General features: G+C 36.4%; 1 protein-coding gene across 8 annotated transcripts in view; it reads right to left on the reverse strand.

Annotated features, from left to right (window-relative positions):
* Positions 1–24,729, reverse strand: part of PPP1R13B (protein phosphatase 1 regulatory subunit 13B) — a 73,307-nt gene that overhangs the window by 10,757 nt on the left and 37,821 nt on the right. For 3 of the 8 annotated variants that reach the window (XM_052783299.1, XM_052783300.1, XM_052783296.1), the window contains exons 5-10: positions 8,474–8,575; positions 7,271–7,445; positions 6,678–6,874; positions 4,714–4,878; positions 3,697–3,877; positions 1,800–1,955 (exon numbers count right to left, since the gene is read on the reverse strand). In XM_052783299.1, the coding sequence (XP_052639259.1) occupies positions 1,800–1,955; positions 3,697–3,877; positions 4,714–4,878; positions 6,678–6,874; positions 7,271–7,445; positions 8,474–8,575 (976 nt within the window). Of the gene's footprint in view, positions 1–1,799; positions 1,956–3,696; positions 3,878–4,713; positions 4,879–6,677; positions 6,875–7,270; positions 7,446–8,473; positions 8,576–19,044; positions 19,144–24,490; positions 24,588–24,729 lie in introns of those variants that run through there. The other 5 variants (XM_052783303.1, XM_052783304.1, XM_052783297.1 and 2 more) reach the window with 5 other exon arrangements.

A 24,729-nucleotide genomic window follows, 5' to 3' on the forward strand; every position in this document is an offset into this window, starting at 1 on the left:
ACCATTCCTTAATATTACACACACTATACTGTATTAACCTTTCAAATTCAGATCAACTGTGTTTGAATTCTGATAAATAATTACTTTGGAGCAAGAGTATTTTTGTGGTTAGTCATTCAAATAGGGTTAACACTTGCATATTTTTACACTGAGAATATAGTACATAGTCGAGAAATCACTTTTCACACTTGGAAACTGCCAGGAAGTAAAGTAATGAGGCCCAGTTTTAGTACTGGCAACATCCAAGAACTGGACATGTTGGGGTTTTTTGTTTGGTTTTGGTTTTAATCATCTGGTTATCAAGAGCAAGACCAAAAGAGATGACTGTCTAAAGACTTTGACCCTAAATAATGGCAAATTTTCCAAGTATGCATTGAATTAACATTTACTGTACAAAATACGCAGGATATTCCATAACTCCAGTAAGGTTATAGTTCAGTAAAACTTTGTTTTGAAGATCAGTAAAAGGTGTTATAACTGATTGACACTAAACATGAAAGCATCTTTGCCATAAGTTTAGGTATTAAGAAAACACTTAGAGAAACAACAGCAAAAATCCCGAAGAATTTAATTATCTTACCTGCACATACAAGCCCACACTCTTCTATTAGAAAGACAGTTATACAAAAACTTTTTGTAATCCTTCAAATTCCAAATATTAGCACGTTCATCCCCAGATTCTGAGATAACAGACTGGAAGTAAATTCAAACTCCCTCTCCTGCCTCTAACTTCTCTGTTTCATTCTACTTACATAAACATCAGAATGTAACTGTTCCCACCTTCATGTCCTTCATATTACAATCTGGCAGACTTGCCAACACCATGCATTTTTTATGAGTGCACCTCTCACGTACTCCCACAACCCAAGCTGAATCTCATGCACTTAACTAATCTGCTGTGGCAATCTGCAGCGGCAGTGTATGGCACCAGAGCCTGCGTGATAGGTGCTAAGAGGAGGCAGCCAAACAGCATCTACCTTCTGCTATCTTTGGTTAGACTGAACAGGTCCTAAACACTCTTGCCCATCTGATAGCAACACCCTTCTGACAAGCCCTCACTAGCTCCTGCTCTCAGCCACCCCACAGCCATTTCAGCCAACTGGCTTCATTTTCTCCTCCAAATGTACCCTCTCGTCTGCTGCTTGTAAGACTACCTAACACCCAGTGTATTTCAACTTCCACCAGTCCATTTTGTATTTACATAAATAAAACAATGAATGACACGCAGACACAAAGTTTTGTGCATTTTCTCAGATTTTACCTAAAAATTTTTGGAGGTCTGGATCCAGGATACTTACTATAGCAACTGGAAGTGCAAACCAAGTATTAACATTTTTTCCAATAGAAGTCAGCAAGATTCTTGCCATTGACTTGGCCAGAGTGAGCTTTTATCCCAACTCTGGGGCCAGTGCAACATGAAACTCAGAGTTTCCCCACGAAGTAACTCAAGCTAAACCTGTATGTAATACAACTATCTAATCTGAGATATACTAAAACATGCTTTGGTGATTACCATGAATTTTCTAATAGCAATTAGAAAATTTCAAGGTTTTTCAGTGAAGAAAACTCATCCCTTGTACACTACTCCAGTATTCCAGGGATGAATTTGCTGCAAATCTGTTTCCATCAAAGATGAAAAGCAACTTCTCAACAATTTTACATTTCAACAGCATCTTCTGCATGCCAGACCACAACACAAGTTCTAAAGATGCTGTTTAATATGCATCTGTATGCAAGAGCTCAGATGACCATATTAAAAACTGAGTTCTTAGCTAGCCAGAGATCTTCTACGGACTCACAGTGCTGGGTGTCAAAGAGAGTAGGTGCCAGGCGGATGACATTGTGAACAGCAGACTGAAGAGAAGTGGGAGGTGACAGAATAGGATCCACTATTATGTCTAAATCAGAAACCTTCCAGGTGTCTGGAGATTTTTTCACACACCCACAGTCTGTCTCTACCGGACACACCAAGGCAGATCCAGTTACACAGAAAAAGAAAGAAAAAAAGTGGTGGAAAAATTATAACAATGACAATGGAGAAATTAGAACAGGAACACGCAGATGATGAGAAATAAAAGCATGACAGTTGAAAAAAAATTCTCAATTTCTTTTCTTCCTGGAAACATATAAGCTTCTCCTTACATAAGTCTATCTTATAGGACTTTACTCAAGTACATTCAGAGTAATAAACATAAAGTCAGTCCTCACATAGAATAAATTAAATTACTTTTATAAAATCAAAAAGTTATCATTCAGAGATCTTGTAACCTCCTGAGGTAGGTCTAGAAATGGGTATGTATATCTTCTGAGGTTGGTATTTACAAAATAGTGCATTATTTTTGGTTGGTGAACTTAAAAGTTATAAGCTGTCCTTTCCCAAATGTGGAATAGAAATCCATGCCTGAAAACAAAACTGTTGCAAATCTGTCACTTCAGCCTGCGATCAAGTCATTCCATATTCTTAAGACTTTTCCATAAAACCACAGCAATGGGGTTTGTACAGCCTTTGAATTAAACTAAAGGTATTGTTAAATCACTAGTATCAATGGAAAAGACCGGGGGCTTTTTAAGTTCTGTTTGGATAGTTTCATTTCCTGACCTTGGTTTTTTTGTGGGGGCATTTCTGTCATTCTTTCCTACAGAGAGGTTCAGACTGTCTTCCCTCCATCTCTTCCTCCCCATTTGGAAGCATGCTGCAAGCTTTGCTGGAGTATTCAGTTTTAAGTACTGGAACATATGTGAATATTGCAGAAGCTTTGCTCTAGTGGTCATTGCTTATCTCATTTTTAGATCTCTCCTAGAAGACCAGGTAAACTAAGTCCTGTGGTCAGACCCATGGGATTGTGTGGTTTTATTTGTGGTAACACAAATAAAGTGCATTTTCCTAGCTAACCATTTCTTAAGAATTCTGATTTTGCTAAGATGTGAGCAGAGAGGTGAGTTTTGCCAGAATGAGAACTTAAGGCACAAATGTCATGACGTGCTTCTTTCAGTCTACAATGTAAACTAAAAAAAAATTCTATTTTATAATGTAAATTGAATTATTAATTATGGGAGACATAGGACCCAATTTGGGGCATCAAGTTCTGGGGAGTACTCTGGAGGGGTAGCTCCTTCACTAATGAAGGCAGAAACAAGTAAACAGCATCAATGCTAAAGTTATTCCATTTCAGAAGTGCTTCAAGCACCACAATTTCTCTTATCTCAGTTGGAGCAAAAAGCTCCCACAGTTTTATTCTATTTTCCTATTTAGTCTCCTTCTGAGAAGTGGTATTATTTTTACTTGTTCACTAGCTTTGTTTTACTTGACAAAAAAGCAACATACTGTAAATAATTGTTTATAATATAGTTTGCCACAAAGTTGATTTCTTTATTATATTCAAACACACAAACTAATTGAAAAGCTATTAAAGACAGAATATAGAATCTGTGAAGAAACATGTGCTCCTTTTAGCGGTGTACCAGCTAGTAAAATTTCAAAGAAAACACTCAGTCTCCTAAGAAAAACTCATGGAAAGAGGCAAAAATGCCTCATAACAACTGATGTCCAATTCACAGAACAGTATCAAGACATCTGAAACTTCCCTCTTCCACTACAGAGATTATGCCAACACTGGGTCTCCTATGATTCCTCTCTTTCTTTATTACTCCTTTCCAAATCTTGTGTATTAATAAACACCATACTTAAATGCTTACCAGATTTTGATCTTCCATGTGTTGAGCTAGAAGCAATGGTGAGAGACTGTGGTTTAACTGGATCTGCTGGTACAGAGTAAGTGCCAGCACTTGGAACTTGGATGTAAGGTCCTACTGCTGCCACCCTTCCTGAAGCACTCAAGGATGACTGGGGCGATGAAGTTCCATTAATACGATTCAACTAAAAAAAATCAAAGGGACAAATTGAAATGTGAACTTCCATTTAATCTAGGCACTCATGCACGAACAGGAGGTCTAAATTTAATTATCTAGAACCATGCACTGTAGCTAAGACACCTTAATAATTAAGTTAACAAACTCCATGCTTCTACAATTAAAAAAAAAAAAAAAAGTAGAAAGTACAAATTTTATTCCCTAAAATCAACACCTCAAAAATTAGATTTCTCAGCCAGAGCACATACATTTCTTGTAGAAACCTTCATCTGTGTAGGGTCTCTTTCATTGTGCCTTTCTTAGGCAAATGGACTAAAATAAGTTCTTAAATGATCAACTATGTATGGGGTTTTTTTTAAAAGCAATACAACCAGCTAGGAATACATATGGAAATCCAGAACTGATCTCTCTAGTCCTTGGATAAATGGCCTGCTGTGCAATGGATTTCTTTTCAAAGTTCCAGACAACTATTAAGACTAACTATTAAGACCATTTATATTTTTATCAATTTTCCATATTGGAAACCAATAAAACCCGAACTTTTTATGCTTTCATGCTTTGAATCACAGCCCATAATCACACTTTCCTTCCTAGAAATATAAACTACTATAATTTTTAATATAGTATGACCTGTGCCATAAAGAAAAATAAAAGGAAACACATTCTGTCTAAGAGTTTTCTGATATCTATGGAAAACCTTAAAATAGTTTTAAGGCGGCTACTACTTTTAAATAGGTTCTTTAGATGTGATTGTATTACTCAGCTGGGAAAAAGTGAGATTCTATGTAGTTTTTATAGGCTCTTGATAAACTGAAGTGTGGCCCTTTTAACAGTTTATCTTACAGGAATGTTTTCTTTTTGACGTGCCTCAACTTTTTTCTTGTATAGTCGTTCACGCAGCTCATTGATTCGCTTGTCCATCATAGCCACCTCCATGTTGCGTTTGTTTAAGAGTTCTTTCTGCTGCTGAAGCTTGGAGTTCTGCTCCTGGTTAAGCCTGTTACGAATCTTCAAAAAAAAAAAAAAAAAAAGCAATTGTTAGGACAGTTACTTCATTCTGTCTGTTGTCAAGTTGGTTTTTAATACAGCGTTAAAAAAAACAAAGCAACTTGGATCGGCAACTTGTTCTGATGTCTCTGACGTTATGCTTCCACACAGCCTATCAGATTAGCATTTGCCACCATGAACAACCCTTAAAAAGAAATAGCAAAAGAATGTCCTAATAAACTAGTGGACACCTATCAAATACATGTAGACTGCATCCCATTTATAGCAAATGGATTGAAGAATTAGGCATAAAGACATTTCAGAACTGAATTCCACCATGAAAAATTAAGTCATAGAAAATGTTTGTTAAAAGTTATGTTTAACCAAGACAGTTTGACTATCGTGAAAACTAAGTAATATAAAACTTGTAACAGAAATTATGTTACTGATTCTGTTTCCAGTTCCACATGAAACTTATGTCTGGATGGGAGGTTAACTGAACTGCTAGTGCAGGGACTGGGCACAGATTTTCCTCTCTACATGGGGATTAAACTGAAACCTTCACAGCAGGTTTCCAGTAGATTAGGGGATGGATTACCTTTACGGTTAAAATCAACCATGACAGTCTTTATAACTGTTTCTCTTGCGTTCCCATTAGCATTTTTTCATACCTTCAATAACTCTGACAGTATTGTCTCTTTGTTCCAATTTTCATGGTAATGTTACATGCAAAAAAAACCTGAAGCAAATTTAAGTCTTGATAAACATGTATGGGATCACTGTGAAGCACAAGAGAGAAATCTTAATCTATTGAGCATCTTTGCACTTAGAAATACTCAAAAGGCAGGTATGCCTTGTATAAATGGGGAAAGGGGAAAAAAAGCGAAAAAGAACTCTTATTCCTAATCCATGAAAACGTGATGGATTAATCTGTATGTTGTATTTGCTCATGTAAAGCAATGAGTGAGACTAATTTTGAAATTTAAATTAATTTTGAAATATTATATATATATTACAGCTGTTGCCTTGATCACAATAAAGTACATGAGTAAATAAAAAAAAACCTCAAATCCTGACACATTGGCACACAATTAAGTATTCCATAACTTTAAAACATAAAAACTGGGCAAAATTTCAGTATAAATGGAATATTTTATTACTCATGTGAGAACTACACTTTAGATGTAACAATCTTTTTGGAAGAAGATATATGACAGTGATACAGGGAATACCGTGTGAATATACTGCAGCTATAGTGCACTATACAGTGCCGTGAATACAGTGCAGCTAATACTTTTGATGACTCTGTTAAAATGTCTTATTTAATTCCTATGTATTTCGTTTATTTACACCAGACATTATAGCTATATTTTCACAATATATTTTAAATACACTTTTATTCACTGTCCAGTGATGTCTCCAAGTTAAGATGACATCCAAGTGAGCTTGCTACACCCAGTTCTTTGCAAAACAGAAAAGTACCAAAATGAATTATTTTAATTTTTTTTAAGAGATATTAAAACAAATACTAGATTGTGTCAACATTCAGTATTTCAGTATTAGAGGCTGAGAAATGCCCTTCAGAACACTTGCACACGTTGTATCATTATGTGTATGAGCACCAACAAATATAGTTTTTAAAGCTAATGAAATTCTGTTTTAAATAGGGTTATATGCTAACTGCAACCTCACACATTAACAGCATTCCAATACACCAGTTTTATAATATGTCACAGAACCAAACGGCCACCCATATGAGCAGTAATACAACTTTTTAATATCTACAGCTATCATCCAAATAGCATCTCTCCATTACTCACCTGTAGCTCTTGATACAACTTTTTTAATTCTACTGCTGCAGGTCCCGTCATTTGTCCATTGTAAGACTGAAACCCATTCAGTTTCCCTTTCCTTAAATCCTCCAGTTGCTGGGTAAGTTGATCCACTTTTAACACTGCAGCCTGTAGCTCCTGCTGCTTTTCCTGGAACATGGCACTTATATGCTCAATTTCAGTTGCTAAAATTAAGAAGATAAAAATAACAAAAGCCAATTATGTAAAGCAAAAGTTGTTAATTTTTTAATTCTACAGGTATTGATAAATACAACACACTAGTTTTAAATCTAGTACATGCATGCACATATAAAATATTTATGTGCTGGGAATCTGCTAACAGTAGTAATATTTCCTAATAGTTAGAGAATACACTTATTCTGACTTTAGGCCTGACTATATAAAACAAACAAACAGTTGCATTATATACAAATTTCATAGAAACACAGCACCCTCTGTAAGACAAAAAACATTCCATCTGAAATCCTGTTTCAATACTATATTGACTAGCAATATAGCATTGCTAGTCATGCAGTGAATAGTAAATTGAATAAAATAAATTACTTAGAATTTCCACATACACAGATTGCCATTCATGATCTTGCTGTAGTCTACTTGTCCTCTCATGGCACGAATTTTTTTCAGCTTTGTCTCCTGGGTTTCAACACGTTCTTTAAGTTTTTGAAGCTTTTCACTCTCAGAAACAGACTGCTGCTGACGACGTTCTTGCTGCTTCAGGTAACGCAAACGTTGTTCCTGACAAAATGAGGTTTTAGACAAGAGGTACCTGTTACCCATTTATTTAAAAAAAAGGTTAACTTCGAAAAACCCATCAATATGATCAGTGGGGGTTTTTTTTATTTCCAGAAATCAGAAAAAGTTTTATCTAGTTAAAATATTTATCAGTCCTCCTAGAAAAACTCTTTAACATTAACAAACCTGGTTTAGAGCAGAGATTCAAGATTTTTTAGACCAAACATCAAATCTACATATAGGTGCAAATACAACCCTAGACTGAACACTCACTCAAACACATCTCCTCTGGCATTTGTTTTCTGATGCTGTTAACACTTCTCCTGCTGTTGCAAAATGAACTTCCAATGCTGTTATCCAGCTTCCCAAAGAAGACAAAATATGTCCAACAGACCATTTTAAATAAGCTGACCTACTGCAAGATACTGTTCCTGTTCTAAACAACAGTCCTTCTGATGGGCACACAAGGAAAATGTTCCTTTTTCTGCATTATTTCCATCAAGAAAGAACAACAGAATCCTAGGCACTCCAAGCATCCAATGCATACTGTATATTATAACACCTACAGCAATGTCAAAAACATTAAACCTACTCCCCACTCTGAAAACGTACTTAGATTCTTACATCTCAGAGGCTTTGGAAATGTAACACATGAATATATATGAAGTGGGCATATTCTCATCTCACACCACTCTTACTATACTGGAGTGAATGTGCTACTAAAGATGAGCATAGAGTCAAGCCTGGTCTATCACAGATAATGAAGTGGGCCTCACAAAAGAGACAAATAAAACCTAGCAATGTTTTTATAAAGACGCATGACTTGGCTCGACATAGGTTGTTACAGTATCATTTACAGTGAAATGCTGTATAATGCATAGGTTAAGATTAACTTGGTAAAACGATGGATTTCTCAAGCTCGCTCTTGAGCTTATTTAGAATTAATTAGTGTGGTTTTCTGTATCCATGAAACTTACTCTTGCATATGTTGAAGAAATTTGTATTTATTATGATCTGTATATAATTATTACCTTAGCAACCAACATTTGCTGTTGATTTTCAATCTGCTGCTGTTGTCGGGCAGCCATATCTTGAAGTTCAGAAAGAGTGAGCTCAACACGCGGATTCCCAACCTGCAGAACACAAAATGTTACAATAATGTGTTGACATATATTGTGTTCTGACAACAGAAGCTAAATCCCCACTCCTCAGAGGAAGGCTAAAGCCTCCTCCCCAGCCCTCAGAGGAAGAATAATGATGGACACCTCTGAAAGAGTTAGGAACCTCAGAGCAGAAGGAAAGGACATAGATCACGCACATACCAGGGACAGAAAAAGCAGAAAGTGGAAAGAGAAAAACACTACAGGGACAAAAGAAACAAGAGAAAAAAGCCCTTATACTACATTTAACACTGCTCTGATAGGATGTTCTGTAGAACTGGTACACAGTACTGGTGTGGCACATGTGATAACACACATGCAAGCAGGTATTTTAGGTGGTAATTGGAATCTGGAGCTTCTTTCCTTTCCTAGCATTTTCAGTCTAACTGCCTTGGCAGCTTCAACTGGTGGTGAGCATTATTCACCTAGCGCAGGACAAGACCACATGAGAACCCTTAGATAAAGGCTGTCACTAAGCTCACATCCAAAGACGGTGAAACTTCCTGGCAGACTGGAGCATTTAAGGTAAGAATCTGTGAAAAACAGTCTGTACAAAGTGAAGCAAAGTAAGTTGATCCCCTTTGGATAAGTAAGTGGCTATTACTGAGCAAACTTTGAAAAGACAAGATATTAGTGGGGCTTTATCACTCCTTTTCCATTTCAAAACTAACAATTTACAAAATTGGGGTAGAGAGGCAATTACTGAAAATTATTTAAAATTTATACAATGCTGTGACAATGTGTGAGACCAAATATTATGTGTTTTTAAAGATGAATGCCTTGTTTCAGTATATTCATAGTTTTATCAACAAACATAATTTCAATCTATACATTACTTCAATTCAACCACATTTTTTACAATGCAATCACAAGAAAGAGTGCAGTGTTACAAGACAAATTCCAGAAGCTGACACTTGCCAAATATCTGCTTTGCTACTCAGAAAACCAAACCCCACAACCTTAGAATTGCATGGTTTAATCACAACTTTAGAATTTGCACAGAAAGAAAACAACAGCCTTTGAAAAATTATGCTGGAAAGCTGAAAAGTTCAGAAGAGACCAATACCTTTTTCAAGTATTTACACACAATTCAGTCAATTTATCAGATCAGTGTAAAAGCTGGACTACTGCACTGAAATAATTCAATAAACAATGTAGTATTTTCACCAAACTACATGACTAGACTATTAGTAAACCAAATTAAAATTACATCACTTCCTATCCCCGATATTGTCAATACTGCTGAAAAAGAAAAGAGAATTAGATGTTTTGGATATATTGGTAAATAAAACTCTGTTTCAAATGAATGTTTACAAAATAGAATGAGGTACATTTTACAGACATACAAAAAAAGGAAATTAAAAAAGAAAGAAAAAAGAAAACCCCCAAGCACCTCCCCACCCCAATCAATCAAGAATCAGACTGTGGATCTGATCAGACCTGATCCCAGAGGAAAGCTGATTTAGCTTCTCTGCTTTTCTGGACCCACTCTACTGACTTCCAATGCAGTCCTGTAGTGATCTGATTTGACGTGTCCCCTCCAATATCTGTACCTCACTTTAAGAAAAGTAAAATTCTCCTCCAACGTCTTCTTGATACCAAAGTATCTCAGCCACTTTGAATGGCTTGTTTCATATTGCTACATCAAATTCCTACTTAAGTATTTATCAGTTCTCCAACCAATGCAAAACACAGAACTGTTTCTTTAAGCTTCAGTCAGGAAATGAAAATAATATTTGTTTTAAAATAACTGATTTTTTTTTTCCTACCTGAACTCCAATTAATATTTCATGTTTCTGCATAAAATTATTCAGGCAAGATACGAACCTCAAGGTTAGTCACTAAAATGAGCCAGACTTTTAAAGCTGCTGCATCTTAGACACATGACATAGACATGCTGGGCTAAAATTTTTAGAGAAAGTTATTGTCCCTCTTCAAACATTTCCTACTGAACAAATTATGGAGCAAAATTATAATTCCTACTGGATACCACAACTGAAACTCCTCTTACTAGTCAACAGTAATATTTATAGTAAAGAAGTAATTAAAAAAACCCCTATGTATTTATTTACAGTTATAGCTATATAGAACAGTGGCACTAGAACAAAAGGTAAAATCCACCTGAAACACTAATTTTCTATTTCAACACTTTGTTAGTGAACACAGTAATAATAATTAAAAAAAAAATTAAAAAAAAAAAGAAGATTGAATTTATTAGTGTGTACTTTTTTTTATTAGCATGACTTGTGACAGACAAGAATCCTTCACAATATTCTTTAAGGCCAAGTAACTTGTACACGCTTCTGGTCACCAGCTAATAAATCAAAGAGATTTTAATATTAATTACAGACTGAAAGGCACCAATTGGGTAAGAAAGTAAGGAAGCTTTTCCAAGTGCCATCCACAAACCAAAATGTGCTCACTTGAGCCAAGAAAGTAACATAGAAAAACCAGATGCTGTTCCCAGAACACGTTCAGGCTCTGCTGACTTCCTCTGACATGATCTTCTGCCAGAAAAACCTAAACCTCTACATCTGCTTCTGCTGAACTCTGTAGGTAATTCTTAAAAGGGGCTCAGAATGGCTTGAAGGCTTCCCTCTGGATCACTGATTTTAAAAAGTAAAACAGGTGGGGAAGTAAATTGATAGTATTTTCTCAATACACATATGCTCTGTTTCAAAAAATATAAAACTTGCATCAGACTATGCAAAGTCTTCCCACTGCTTCCCTCCTTTCTGCTTTGATCATCAGTTTAAGTTAACAACATTGATAGCTCATTCTATTTCCATTTGTAATTTTTAGTATAACACTGTCCGAGAGAGAGAGAGATGTTTTATTCTGCCAAGAAATCTTGTTAAAAATATATCCAGACTCAAAAAGGGGTATCTGTACAGGCGTTGTGCATACTTCAAGGTAAAAAAAGCCATTTCACCAGGTGAAAATTACAGAAAGTATATCTTATAATGCCTGAACAAAAAAGTAACATGTTATTTTGTATTATGTAAAATACAGAAGATTAATTATAAGATAAATGCAAATATTAGCTCCTCCTTGAAGAAGCTATTAACTATTGTAAAATGTTCCATTTAGAAAGTGTAATGTCTAAAAACCTTTTATACAAGGCAAAGCACAGGAACATGGGAAACAGTGATAATTAACCATTTAAATATAAATGCTCTATGAGAAATCTTTTAATGTTTACCTCACTGAATACCATTAAGTGTCCCTTTCACTTAAAATAACTACATTATACTTAGGAAAGAAAAGAAGAGGCAGCTGAGGAAAAAGTTTTAAACCTGTAACTTCACTCGCAGTTTGTTCTTTTTCATCCACATGGCAAAAGCAGTAAACAGACGAGGCAGAATTCCTCTTCAACATCAAATCAATTATTTTCGGATAGACTGTTGCTGATTTCAGGTCTCCAAAACAGGATAGCATCGTTTTTGAAACAGCATGAAAATCACTGAATCCTTCTCTTGCTGAGATCTAGTTGAATCAATTAGTTTAGAGCATTTCATAGTAGTTGAGCCTGCTTGTAATAATCTGTATGCATACACCACCACTGAAAAAATTTAATCTCTGTCCTTCTTCAGAACCCCAGGTTATGAGAGGCAAAGAGAGTGCTACATTTTCTCAGTTCTTTAATGAGGTTGTTGGTTTCTTGGATTCTTAAGTTTGTGCTGTTCATACTAGTTATTAACAATTTCATCCATGAAGTCACTCCTCTCATAACAAACATGAGCCTATCATATTTAAGGTCCAAACCTCCTCCTTTCTCCTGCAGCAAGAGAAACCTACCTCCTACAGAACTGCCTTCTGAAGGAGGTACTAAAAAGCCACTACAAATATCTACTCCTCCAGATTCCAAAGATTCATTTGCTACATGGTGATACATCAAAGCAGACAGTTTTGCTGAATTGTAAATTTCTTTTCATTGATTCACAGAAGCATTTACACATACAGGTGAACTCCTAAATAAAATGCTGCAGAGCAAACACTGTACTATTAGGCACTAAGGAAGTATTATGTATGTCTCATAGATAAGAATACTTTACATCTATATTCCCTGATTTCCTAATATTGACAAGAATCTTTAAAAACTGTATTTCTTTTGTTTAGCACGCACTTTAAAAGGTCAATATGAGAGACCAAATTTGTAATGAACTGGAGTTTCAGCTTCTGACATTACCCTCCTACTACAGCCTAATATTTTACCATTTGATGATTAATATTTTTGAGACAGGCGAGATGAATGGTACAGTAGTAATTAAATAGTTTGGGAACCAGTTTACAAGCAGCTTCAAAACAAGTCATACTTCAGGCATTTAATTAAGAGGAACCTCCTTTAATATTTAATTCTACACATTAATCTTGTTACTCTGAAAATTCATTTTCTTGTTCTTCCTTCCTTTCTTTCTGCCCTCACACTAGGCTGTTCTGTCTATCATCACATACTCCTCAGTCTACATGCTTCTGAGCTATTATGAAATGGCTTACTCATTGGCAACCCACAATAGTAAATGAAAAATTGCACCTGAACTCGAAAGATTTCTTTGACAAGCAGAGTGTACTGTAGTCGAGACATGTAAGCAATAAGGACAGATTCCAGGGTTTTTTTGCCTTTACTCCCATGAGAAAACCATATTTAAGAGGAATCTAATCTATTTCAAAAGGTCAGTCTCATGAGTATTTTATTTTAAGATAGACATAATTATTTTTTAAAAGATAGTAATTGGGATGTGGTTTGATTTATGCATTTCTTTGCCTCCGTGTCTAAGCCATGAAGATACTTATTTTGGATCATTTTCTGAGTTTGCGCTAGTGAGAACAGAAAGTTACTTTGAAAATAATAATGAAATATATACAAACCCACATCTGAGATTGTTATCATGTCAGAAATAAGAGATTATAGGAAAACAACAAGTACTCAAAAGCTTTACAGGCCACCATAATGACTGGCAATCTCATGTTTAGGTTCAGCAACACCTAGCTACTCAAATAGAATCATAGAATCATAGAATCATTTCGGTTGGAAAAGACCTTCAAGATCATCGAGTCCAACCATTAACCATGCCCCCTAAACCATGCCCTGGAGTACCCTGTCCACTCACTTTTTGAATACCTCCAGGGATGGTGAATCAACCACTTCCCTGGGCAGCCCATTCCAATGTTTGACAACCCTCTCAGTAAAAAAATTTTTCCTAATATCTAACCTAAACCTCCCTTGCCTCAGCTTGAGGCCATTTCCTCTTGTCCTATCTCCAGACACCTGACAGAAGAGACCAACACCCACCTCACTACAACCCCCTTTCAGGTAGTTGTAGAGAGCGATAAGGTCTCCCCTCAGCCGCCTCTTTTCTAGACTGAACAACCCCAGATCCCTCAGCCGCTCCTCATAAGACTTGTGCTCCAGGCCCCTCACCAACTTGGTTGCCCTTCTCTGGACACGCTCTAGCCAGTGTAAAGCATAATGTAACCAACTAATTGAAAAAGAAAACCAGAGAAGTATCATCGTTTCCTGCACGGTATCTCTTCAGATCTTTTTCTAGGTTAGCAAAAGCCACCATGTCATTAACTTCCCTTATTGATTCCTTCCCTCTTTTTAAGATAAGTGTTCACACCCATCTCCCACACAGTTCTTCAGTTCCCTTCCCAATGCCCTGCACTAGAAAGTGTAGGTTGAAGCACCTCCAGTCGCCTGAAACTGGCCAAGCTCCACGTTCTATGCGTATTCTTGTCCAATGAATTAGGTACAAAGAACTCTCTCTCACTTGTTTTCCAGTCTTCTTCCTAGCATTCACTTCCATCACCTCTAATCCTACCCCCTCATTCACTACCTGTCTTTTTAGTACTTTGGTCCACCCTTCTCTCTGGTCACAGTCAGAGATGATTCTGAGGTTAAACCACCAATTGCCAAGTTCCAACATAACCTAGGTAAAATGTAATCAACCAGCGTGCAGGGAGGCGAGAAAGTCTTGTGTCTTAGCTTCTGCATTGGAGTCCAGAATGGCTGGTTCTGACTCTGGCCATCAAAAGGGGTACCCAGAAAGTTTTTCTGCTTGCATCCCACTACTTTCAACCACCTATTAATTTACTGACAAGCCAACACAGAGCAGCTACTAAAGATAATGCAGCACATATCCCACCCTCAACCCAGCTACACTGTTTATTCTTTACATAGGCTGCCACTCTAAAATTGTAGTACACATAAGGAACATTTTGGCCAAATGGCCTTTTTAGCAAAAAAAAAAAAAAAAAAAAAAAAAAAAAGCAATCCTTCTGTGAAGTTCTCCATACCCCACCACCCAATAACATTTTTGATGGTAAAGGTAACCATATCCTCAGCCATAATAAATTTGAAAGAAAGCACTCTTTGTCAAGGTTGGGAAAACACTAGCATATCAAAGGCAAGAGATAGGGGGGCAGGGGGATACCCCTCACCCCCCCCAAAAGAAAACCTCAACCCTCCCAAAAACCAGAGATCAAGGACAAGATCAGTACTGAATTAGAGGCAGAAACTGCAATAGAGAGAGAGAGAAATCCACGAAGCAACTGGCTCATGACTTAAAGAATTTACTCTTCCCTGTGGGATTCATTAATGAGGCACACAACTTTGCCATGTCAAAAAGAAAACATCTTCACCAGCCTAATAGGGGAGGCCAGTAAAGGCCAGAAAGGTACTGCAAGTTGCTCCTGAGAAGGCTTAAAATGCCCACCTAGAAATGCAAAGTAAATACTCTGTTTTTACTGCACATACTGAAAGACTCAGTTTTCCATAATCTATAGCAGTTCCTTCCAAGGGCAAATGAGGTAACACAAAACTTACCTCCAGATTAGAAATTTACCTTGGTAGAGCTGTCAAATCCCAGAAATCTATATAGCTACATGACAAACACAGAACTGACAGGTCTGGGACTAGGTATACAAGTATGTGGACAAAGGAAGTGAAGTATATTACATAAATGAGCATTTTCCCAGAACAAAGCAGACTGCCAACCATAAAATGACCGGAGGTTAGCTCGGAGCGCTCGCCAGCCAGCAAATTCCCAGCTGGGATCAGGGCTCTGACAATTCTCAGCCTCCCCAAATCAGGGAGCTCTCACCTCCATGGGCCATCCCCTGCATCCTCCTCCTCTGTGCTGCCTTTCCAGCAGATGGAAGAGCTACAGCTCTGGCTGCACAACTACCAAATTGCCAGAGCAGGAAGGAAAGGAACAGCTTGCTTTTTGCCTGCTGATTCTAGCAAAAGATTTCCTAATTCTACCATGCTAACTTGGACAGGAGCAGCAGAAGCCCATCAGTCACGTGTAACTTTTCTGCTTTAAGCCTCATTCAAAGTAACATAGTTTAGGGGATGCTTTAATTAGCCCAGCTGGCAACAAAGCTTTAAAGGTTGCTGGTAAGAACAGCCAGCACGCACTTTGGGTACCTGTCCTCAGCACAACAGTAGTGATGGGGAAAACAGACGGAAGATACAGGAGTTTATTATACCAGTTCTGTATCAAATAGGTCTTATATGAAATGTGTATGTCCTCCTTGTGCTATCTGGGGACTATGACAGGAGAACACAAGATGGAGTATCTCCTGAAGATTATTGATTCTGACCTCCTTACATTTCTGAAACACACTGACCCTATATATCATCAAATTTAAGAATTCTAATAGATTTTTAATACATTTTCCATAAAACCTAATCTTAGTGCCAGGCACAACGAAGACAACTTGAAAATCTTATGTGAAAACTCATACATAACACTATGACATTATTTCCAGTTTAATGGCTTTATCCACAGCTCTGCCTTGCATTTTTTTAACTGGGTCAGAAATATGCCGATAGCAGAAATCCATTTTAAAGAATCCAATGACAATAGCACGTGCCTTTTTTAGCTTAATGGAAATGAACAAGCTAATTAAACCCAGAAAAGGCAACAACAATTTTGGGAATTAAAGGAAAATATACCTAGCATGTGCTATCTCCTGATAATCAAATAATCTTGAAATTAACATTACAAAAGGAACCCGGTAACTTTACTCAGAAATTTATAATTAAAATGTTATTTTATTTATGCAAATACCTACATTAACAGTTTCTTAGAATAAACATGCTTCAAGTGTATCACGATTTGCTGAAAAAACTCACATTATCTATGTTTGATAAAATGTTAATATCTCTCATAAACTACACTACCTTGTTAGCAATTCCTCCAACCTGCTGATGCCAGTAAGTCACTTTATATAATAAAACGTTTAAAGTCTATTCAGCATAAGCCACAGATTCCAGATTTCCTGTTTTCCCATATTGCTTTCTTAGAAATCTCACAAGTGAGGCTGTCCTCTATTTTGCACAGAACAGCTAAGAAAAGGCAGAATTTAACAAAAATCAAAACAATGTTAAAATAGATTTTCAAAACTAGAAATGGATTTAAGCCTATATTGAACACCTGCTACATATAAAATAAACCGCTTATAAATAATTTCCCCAATATAGGAAATTAGTATCTGGAACTCGTTTATTTAAAATACTATTTTCTTCCTTGTCCTTGCAGACACTTTTAAACAGCCACAGAAATCTTAAGCATGTTTATCTTTAGTGTCAGCTAAAATACCTAGTAGCTCATTTGAATCAATGTATCAACCTCATACTCCTAACAAAAGTAAATTATCTTAAAAGAAATTATGCATTCTTATAGAAATAACAGATCAGTTGTGCACAAAACAACTTCAGACCTGTTTACAATACCAACCCTTTCACTCAGAGTAATTTTGAGTAACAGACATGTTACAATACATGTTGAAAACAACACACTGTCCAAGTGCCTTTAAAAATAGTCTTGGCACTGTATTTTTCTGGGTCTTTTAGAAAAGCAACATCTTATTCTGATAGGATAGCTAAGTATGGTTAAGATGCACTTATCGTTAGTCTGAATAACATGTTTAGCATCAAATGTGCATTTATTCTTCCCTTAAGTAATTGTTTCAATATGAAGGTTTTCTGCGGTGATGTAATACTGGTTTTATGAGAACAGTATAATAAAACATTTCCAAAACACAAAAACACTGAAAATAAGTATACTGTAATTGAAGGGTATGTTGTGAAACTTAGCATACAACTTGCACTTCCCATAAAACTTAAGTTGTTAAAAGCAAAAGTTGACCATGACATTTTGAAGTAACGAGCTTTTGATAAGGTCTTAAAACTTAAAAATGATAGCCAATACATCAAACAAAATCTGATTAACTAAGAATTTCAATTCAGAGATAAGGCATTACAAAACCCAAACTGCTCTGCATTCTGGTCCTATGTCAATGAAACGCACAATCATTTAAATTAAAGTGCAAAACCTAGACAGTATTTAAATAATGTATCCACTAAAGTGTAAAACTAACTAATTTTGAAAAGTAATTAATTACCCGTTTGCTATTTTCCCATGTAATTGTAAGAGAACACAACTTTATTTTGCAGCACTGCCCATCAGCTGTAAACATTTGCGTTGCTTCAACATGCTTCAACTCCATGTTTCTGTTATTTTCTGTCTACATTGTTTAACTGTTTGCTGTGAACAAGCCAAATCAACAACTGTACACATCTTATGAGTTCCTGCATGGCTTTTTGGCTCAGTGCAATCAATAGGAGGTAGGATATTTTTTTAATCTTATTCCATATGAAATAAAGGTTTCCCCAAATTTTTTATCAATATGAAAAGCTGTCTCTCTGCATTCATCAACAACCAGCTAACAGAAAAGGCTAGTGGATTTTGCCAGCAGTAAAAGACCTAATCACAGCAAGATCAAGCCAGCTGTCAACTACAATCAGCTTGATTCATTGCACTTTTCATGTTCAATGGAAAATGTTGAGCAATACACGTTTCTTTCGGTTATCAGGTTAAACTGAAAATATAAGAATACAGACAATTTAGCTTTAAAGCCACATTTGTTCCATTTGTATTTTTGTAGTATTACCAACTCAGTGCAAAAACTGAATACCAAAAAGATCATGCAAATCATTACTTTTTGTACTTAATTTTACTGTTTAAAGTGACAGAAAACCATACCACCTGAAATGTAACAGTTTCTTTATTAACAGAGACTGCCTAAGATAAAAGGCAAACAGCAGTCAGGATACCACAGTCTTATGCAAATAACCTTTCCAGTGTTTGCTATATGCTTTTCCCTACATACTTCATCTTTTTCTTAAATATTCCACGCACCAAGATGAATGCATGAGCCAGTGAGAAAGCTAAAGCTAAAGCATGTGCGTAATAGACATAGATCATAAATCAAGAAGCTGCAAGTCAGAGAAGACTCCAGCAAGCCAAAACCTAGACCTAAGGATTTTTAAATATTAAACATTGAAGAAAATATTAAACCCCATGAACAATTTCTTATGTATCTAAAAATTATGATATTGTGGAAGATAAAAAACATTAAAAGCTGTAATTTACCTTGTCAGACTCACGAATGACATGCAAGTTCACGCTCTCTTCGTTCTTTCAAGAAAGTAATTCAAGCATGATTCAGTGCACTTACACAAGAGATCCAGCCAAATGGGTCTCCATAAGGACACTGAAGAACTATATGTCCAAGCACAATACAGTGAATATTCCAGCTGCATAAAGAACAGGCTTATTTTTAGAAAGCAAGAAAAGGTATGAGCTGTAGAGTAAGATCATCCAGTAGGAATAAGAGAAGAAAAACAAGTTCAACTCCCTTGCTCCTAAATTAGCCAGAGGGACTTTCATTTTCTCCGCTTTGATCTGAGGAACACTGCAGGGGGAACAAACCTAAGAACAATTGGATCTGGAGGCAGCTGCGGAGACAATAGACAAATGGAAAGGTTCACTTGCCTGGGAAAAACATGCGGCTGGGAAATAGGTATGCTATGTGTCCAAAGCCTAGATGGACAGGAAACTAAATGAACAAGTCAGTGAACATGGAAAGGTGTGTCAGAGAAAGGAGGCCACAGCAGCACTGTGCAAGAAAAACCACAGGGACTGTGGAAAAGATGAGAGGAAATACTAATCTGCAGATGACACAGCTACATAAAAGAGAGAACTCTAAAGGTGGCCTGAAAAGGAATAGTTGGCCTTTTAAGTACCAGAAGAGTCTCCTGCTCAGACCTGAAAGCTGCTCAGAGAGGCAGAGGGACCGTCTAAACTCTCAAGCTTTGACAATTAAGCTCTTAGAGCTCTGCACTGACACAGTGAATTTCATAATCTGTCTCCCGTGAGGAGCTACAGAAGTAAAGGACAACTCCCATCTTCCTTACAAAAAAGTAATATTAAAATATTTGGCTTAACTAAAAACGATACTAATGTGACTGCAAAAGGATAACTGTGACAAAAGCCATTGAAGTTTACAGTGCCGGTGTAAGGATTGTGAAAGCAGAGCAATACTTCATGAAAAATAACAAATGAACTTTTTAAGTAATGTTTACTTTATGAGCTAATGTGTATAATGTTATGCGTCAGCTGAAGCACTCATTTATTCTAAACTATTCCACCTTTATATAAGGGCCAAGCAACTCAGGATCTCTATGTGCAATGACAAATGGGGGCAATTCTCCACATGCTTCATTTACTTAGAAATCTAGGCAACAGAGTGAATTGTACTGCTCCATGTTCACAATACAAATATATGAAAGTACCATAGTTAGAAGGTAAACAAACGGACAGGACTTCTCATCTTCCCCGTCCCATGGACATCTGCAACTAAGTATTGCTGTAAAACTGCAAAGCCATGCCTGAGCAAAGTCAGACCTGTAAAAGTGGAAACTAAGGGTGTAGATGAGTAAATGGTGCAGTTTAGGGCTTCCCTCCTCATCTTTGTTCCCTGTAACTTGTTGAGCAGAACCATCTTTGATGCCCAGAAGAACAGCAGAACTACAAAGTCTGTATACTACAAGTGAGTGTGTGTAAGTGTCTGTATACTACAAGTCTGTATACTGTATCTCTCATATACATAGCCATCTAGATTGATATTTGGTATCTAGAGCGACAGAGATTAAAAATTACATAAATACATGGAGAAAACATGGAGGAAAACAGTCCTTTCACAATGTTCCAAGTGGGTTCCAAGAGTTTCCCGTTCCCAATTAGTCAAACAATCTTTAGACTCCTCAAAACAAATGAAGTCAGATATTAAGAGCTAATATTAGTCATAAACTAATGCTATCATAATTAAAATTATAACAGGAAAATGATCACTGAATAAGTGTGATGAAACTTATGAAATTATTCTTATAAAATGTAAGCATCTAGTAACTTTGTCCATTATGGATTGAAATATATTTGAGATTGCACAGGACATGTCAAAACACTGTTCATGACATTCCAAATCCAAGAATGATGCGATTCTGCCTAAAAAGTTTACAAGAAGCCTCAAGAGTGAGGAATGAGGTCAGGACCATTTGAATTCCCTTCAGTTTCACAGAAGTTCCTTCTATGAGATCACATAGCTATTAGTCTTGCAGACATGTTACCCTACATAACTATCCTTTACTGAGGTGTGAAGAGACTGGGATTTCTAGTCCAGCAAGAATTGAAAAGCTATTTGTATGCATTAAAATTAGCTCTAGACTGTAATTTTTTTTTAACTTCCTAATTTAATTTTTTTTTTCCCTTAAGTCCTTTAGTTGGATTATTTTTCTATTTTTTGAAGAGCAAGATACTGCCAGCTGTCTGGAAAATGCTTCAGACAAACTTAACGAAGAACGCTATCAGTCTGAGGAGAATCCAAACTCAATTAAGCTGACCCAGGGGTTGAACCAGAAATCTGACAGTGCAGAAGGCTGCTATAGGGACAGCAAGGCTCCTCTCTCTGACAGGTAAAAATAATTTTAGGAATGTATGTCTTAGACAAGGGAACACCCTTGACTGTAAAAAAGCAGCAGATACAATCATTTTAGTCTCCTTAACAAAAGCAACAGAGAAGGCTGCAGCAGAAAATTAGGAAAACTTGGATCTGATTTAATTACCAGATATTTTTACATAGTCCAAGTGCTCCAGGAAGCCTGTAAGCAAATGTCTTCAGAAAAAATTTTTTTCTCCGCACACTGTTAGAATTCCTTGTGCCTAAATTTTTTTATCATCTTTTAATGGAATTATTTCCTTAGACTTTGCTGACCCCTGAAAGAACCTAGATTTCCAAGACTGACGTTGTTATTTGTTCATTTTAAACAACTTTGATTAAAACCTGTCTTATGTGAATGGCAGCCTCTTCCACGTACATTGTTAAGTGTTACAAAGAGACAGTACTTAATACTTAAAAGCTTATATTAAATTGAATTTGCAGCTCAGGTTTGAAGAACAACTTCTATTCCAGACTAAGCTCTTTATCCTTCAATATTCCAAATTAGAAACTTCAAGCAAGTACATATAATGTATTTCTCATCTCTTGAGGTTACTACTTCTGTTAAAAATTTAACTTGTTTGCCTTTTTCCTGATAATTAGATTTTGTCATATCTTTGCCTGACAGGCTAAGGAAACCTTTAAGTATTTTGCCTGTGCAAGTATACTTGTAAAACCCCATTCAGCCATCTTTGAAACTTCTTTATCATACACCTTTTAGAACACATTTAAAAAATTTAACTGTCATATCAGAACAAATATATGACAAAATGTATAATAGATATTTAATGCCTTTTTATCTGATCATACTTGTATGGATCGAATAATTAAAACTAATGAAAAACATACAATTCTACTCAACGATTTTGGCACCACATGTAAATCCATATAAACTCTAAGCCTAGAATTTGACAAGCCATACCACAGAAACTCAAAAGCAGTTTAGCTTTACTATTGTCATGATGGAATGGGATACAGAGACTGACTGCATCAGATGGCTATCTACTCTCCGTCAGCAACCATATGCTCTCCTAAGTTAAATCAGTACTATTAAAAACTGCTTTGCGTGTACATATATGTAGAAGTTTTAACCTACCTGATAATGGAACTTCCCTGAGCAATTCCCCCAGCATGAAAGTATGAGTCTCCTGATGCCAAACCAGTTGGACTACCTGTTGTAAAAGTTTTGCTAAAAGCCTGATTTTAGCCACTTTAACAGAAATAGTGAAGCTCGGTTCTGTTATCTAATCAGCACAGAATTTTAATTCTCAACTCTATCTATTGGTCACAGCTTCAAGACTAAGAAATTTTACAGGAGTGTGATTCTCCTGTTTGGGATAATGGTGAAGTTTTCTTCCTCTACATGAGTTTCTTTTACACTAACGCTAACACAAATTTCATAGTGAGAGATAAAATCAGCTTCCACTTTCTATTTCTTGGCAAAGGCTTGAGTCAATATCCATCGAGAAAAACGCTTATTGATACCAGTCTCTGTAAATCGGGGCAGCAATTTTAATATTAGAAACAGCAAAAATAAGTTAAAGATAGAATGGTACACTAGACCACAAACTGACATTTTACTCTCCCCAAGTAAATTACCAAGTAGGAAAATAATTTAAACCAAGCAACTACAGCAAACGAGTACTGTCTTCATGTACAGATTGTTTTCATTACACTAATTTACTTCTACTCAGTCCAATATACTTTACTTCCACCATGTTCCTGTACCCCACCCTTTTTTTCCTCCTGAGCTGCATCTGCTTTCTTGTTCTCTCATCTCCAAGAAGTTTCTCGGTTATCTGATTACCTTTTCATCTGGACAACCGTCATCATCCAGTCAGTCCTCTTTCTGGGACTTCCTTTAAGTACACCTCTGATCCACTTTTTCTATTGATGACTGGTAGCTGCACCACGACGGGTGGCTCCCCACTCCCTCTCCTGTCTACCACTGACCTCCAGTGGTTACAATTATATTTGCTCTGTCTCTGTTTTCAGACCGCTGCTGCTTGCCTGGAATGAAGCTTGGATCACACTAGGACATCTGGAAGCAAACAAGACCCAGCATTCTATGACCACTGTTTCATCGCCACTGATCACAGAATCAAATAATAATATAGGTAGAAAGGAGCCTCTGGAAGTCACCCAGTTCAATAACCCCTGCTCAGAGCAGTTCAGACTGCTCAGGACGTTGTTCAGCTAGATTGAAATTCCACGGACTCCCAACAGTCTGTTCCAATGTCCGTTACTCTCACTGAGAAAACATTTTTCCCAATATTTAATTAGAATTTCTCTTGATACAACTTGTGTTCAAATCCAACTGGCTCACTTACACATGCAAAAGAAAGGAAGAGGAGGAAGAGGCAGCTATTCTCAGAGAAGAGAATTCCTCTTCAGACACTGTCCAATCTCCCTGGCAAAGGGAAATGTCTAGTTATGTAAATCTTATCTCCACATATCTATACCTTTGTGTAGTGGCGGAAAGAGATCAGGCCCTGATTATAGCATAATTCCACTTCCAAGGAAGAAAGTTGTAAACAAAAGCAAACCCCAAAAGGTCACCTCAGGAATAAGAGAACTTGCCAATTTACAAAATCTCACATAGGTTTTTCCTTTAGACTTTGTTAAGCAGAATGCAAAGCTCTCAGATGAGCACTTACAGATAAGTATTCTTTTTACAACAATGCATGTTGCACTGTTTGAAGAGACCTAGCCTATTTTTAACATTAAATCTTTATTTGGAAGATAATCTAAGGAAATTTAAGCATTTATATAATGTGATTTTAAGCTAACCATTATTTAAATAATTGTACATATCGTTTCAAAGAACAAAAAAATCCTACTGCTTATGACAAAATGCCAATTGAGTTATCCAAATTGAATTCCAGACAGATTTCCCATCATTTTTTCCAAGACTATTGATATGAACATTAAAGCAAACATTCATCTTAGTTTTCTATGCATGTCACACTTTCAGCTCCACCCAGATATTAAGTAAAAATCAATTATTTCATCATTAGAGCAGTACACATAATAAAAATATACCTGAATGCAGAATATTTGGTAAGATTTGAGCTGTCTTCAGTGTTCCATTGGTTTGTATTGATTTGAGGGCTAGTCTAACATTCAGCATGCCAGTAACAATGAATAAGCCTAATGCATTATGTAAGTGTAAGCTGATTAAATCCTTGATCCTGAATTCACCTCTTTTTCCCCCTCCCCCTCTGATTTAAAACTTGGCACAACTGAAAAATCTTAGTTTTATACACTTTCAAAACCTAATT

Source organism: Harpia harpyja, chromosome 3 (assembly GCF_026419915.1).
Source record: "Harpia harpyja isolate bHarHar1 chromosome 3, bHarHar1 primary haplotype, whole genome shotgun sequence".
In the NCBI taxonomy this organism is placed as follows: Eukaryota; Metazoa; Chordata; class Aves; order Accipitriformes; family Accipitridae; genus Harpia; species Harpia harpyja.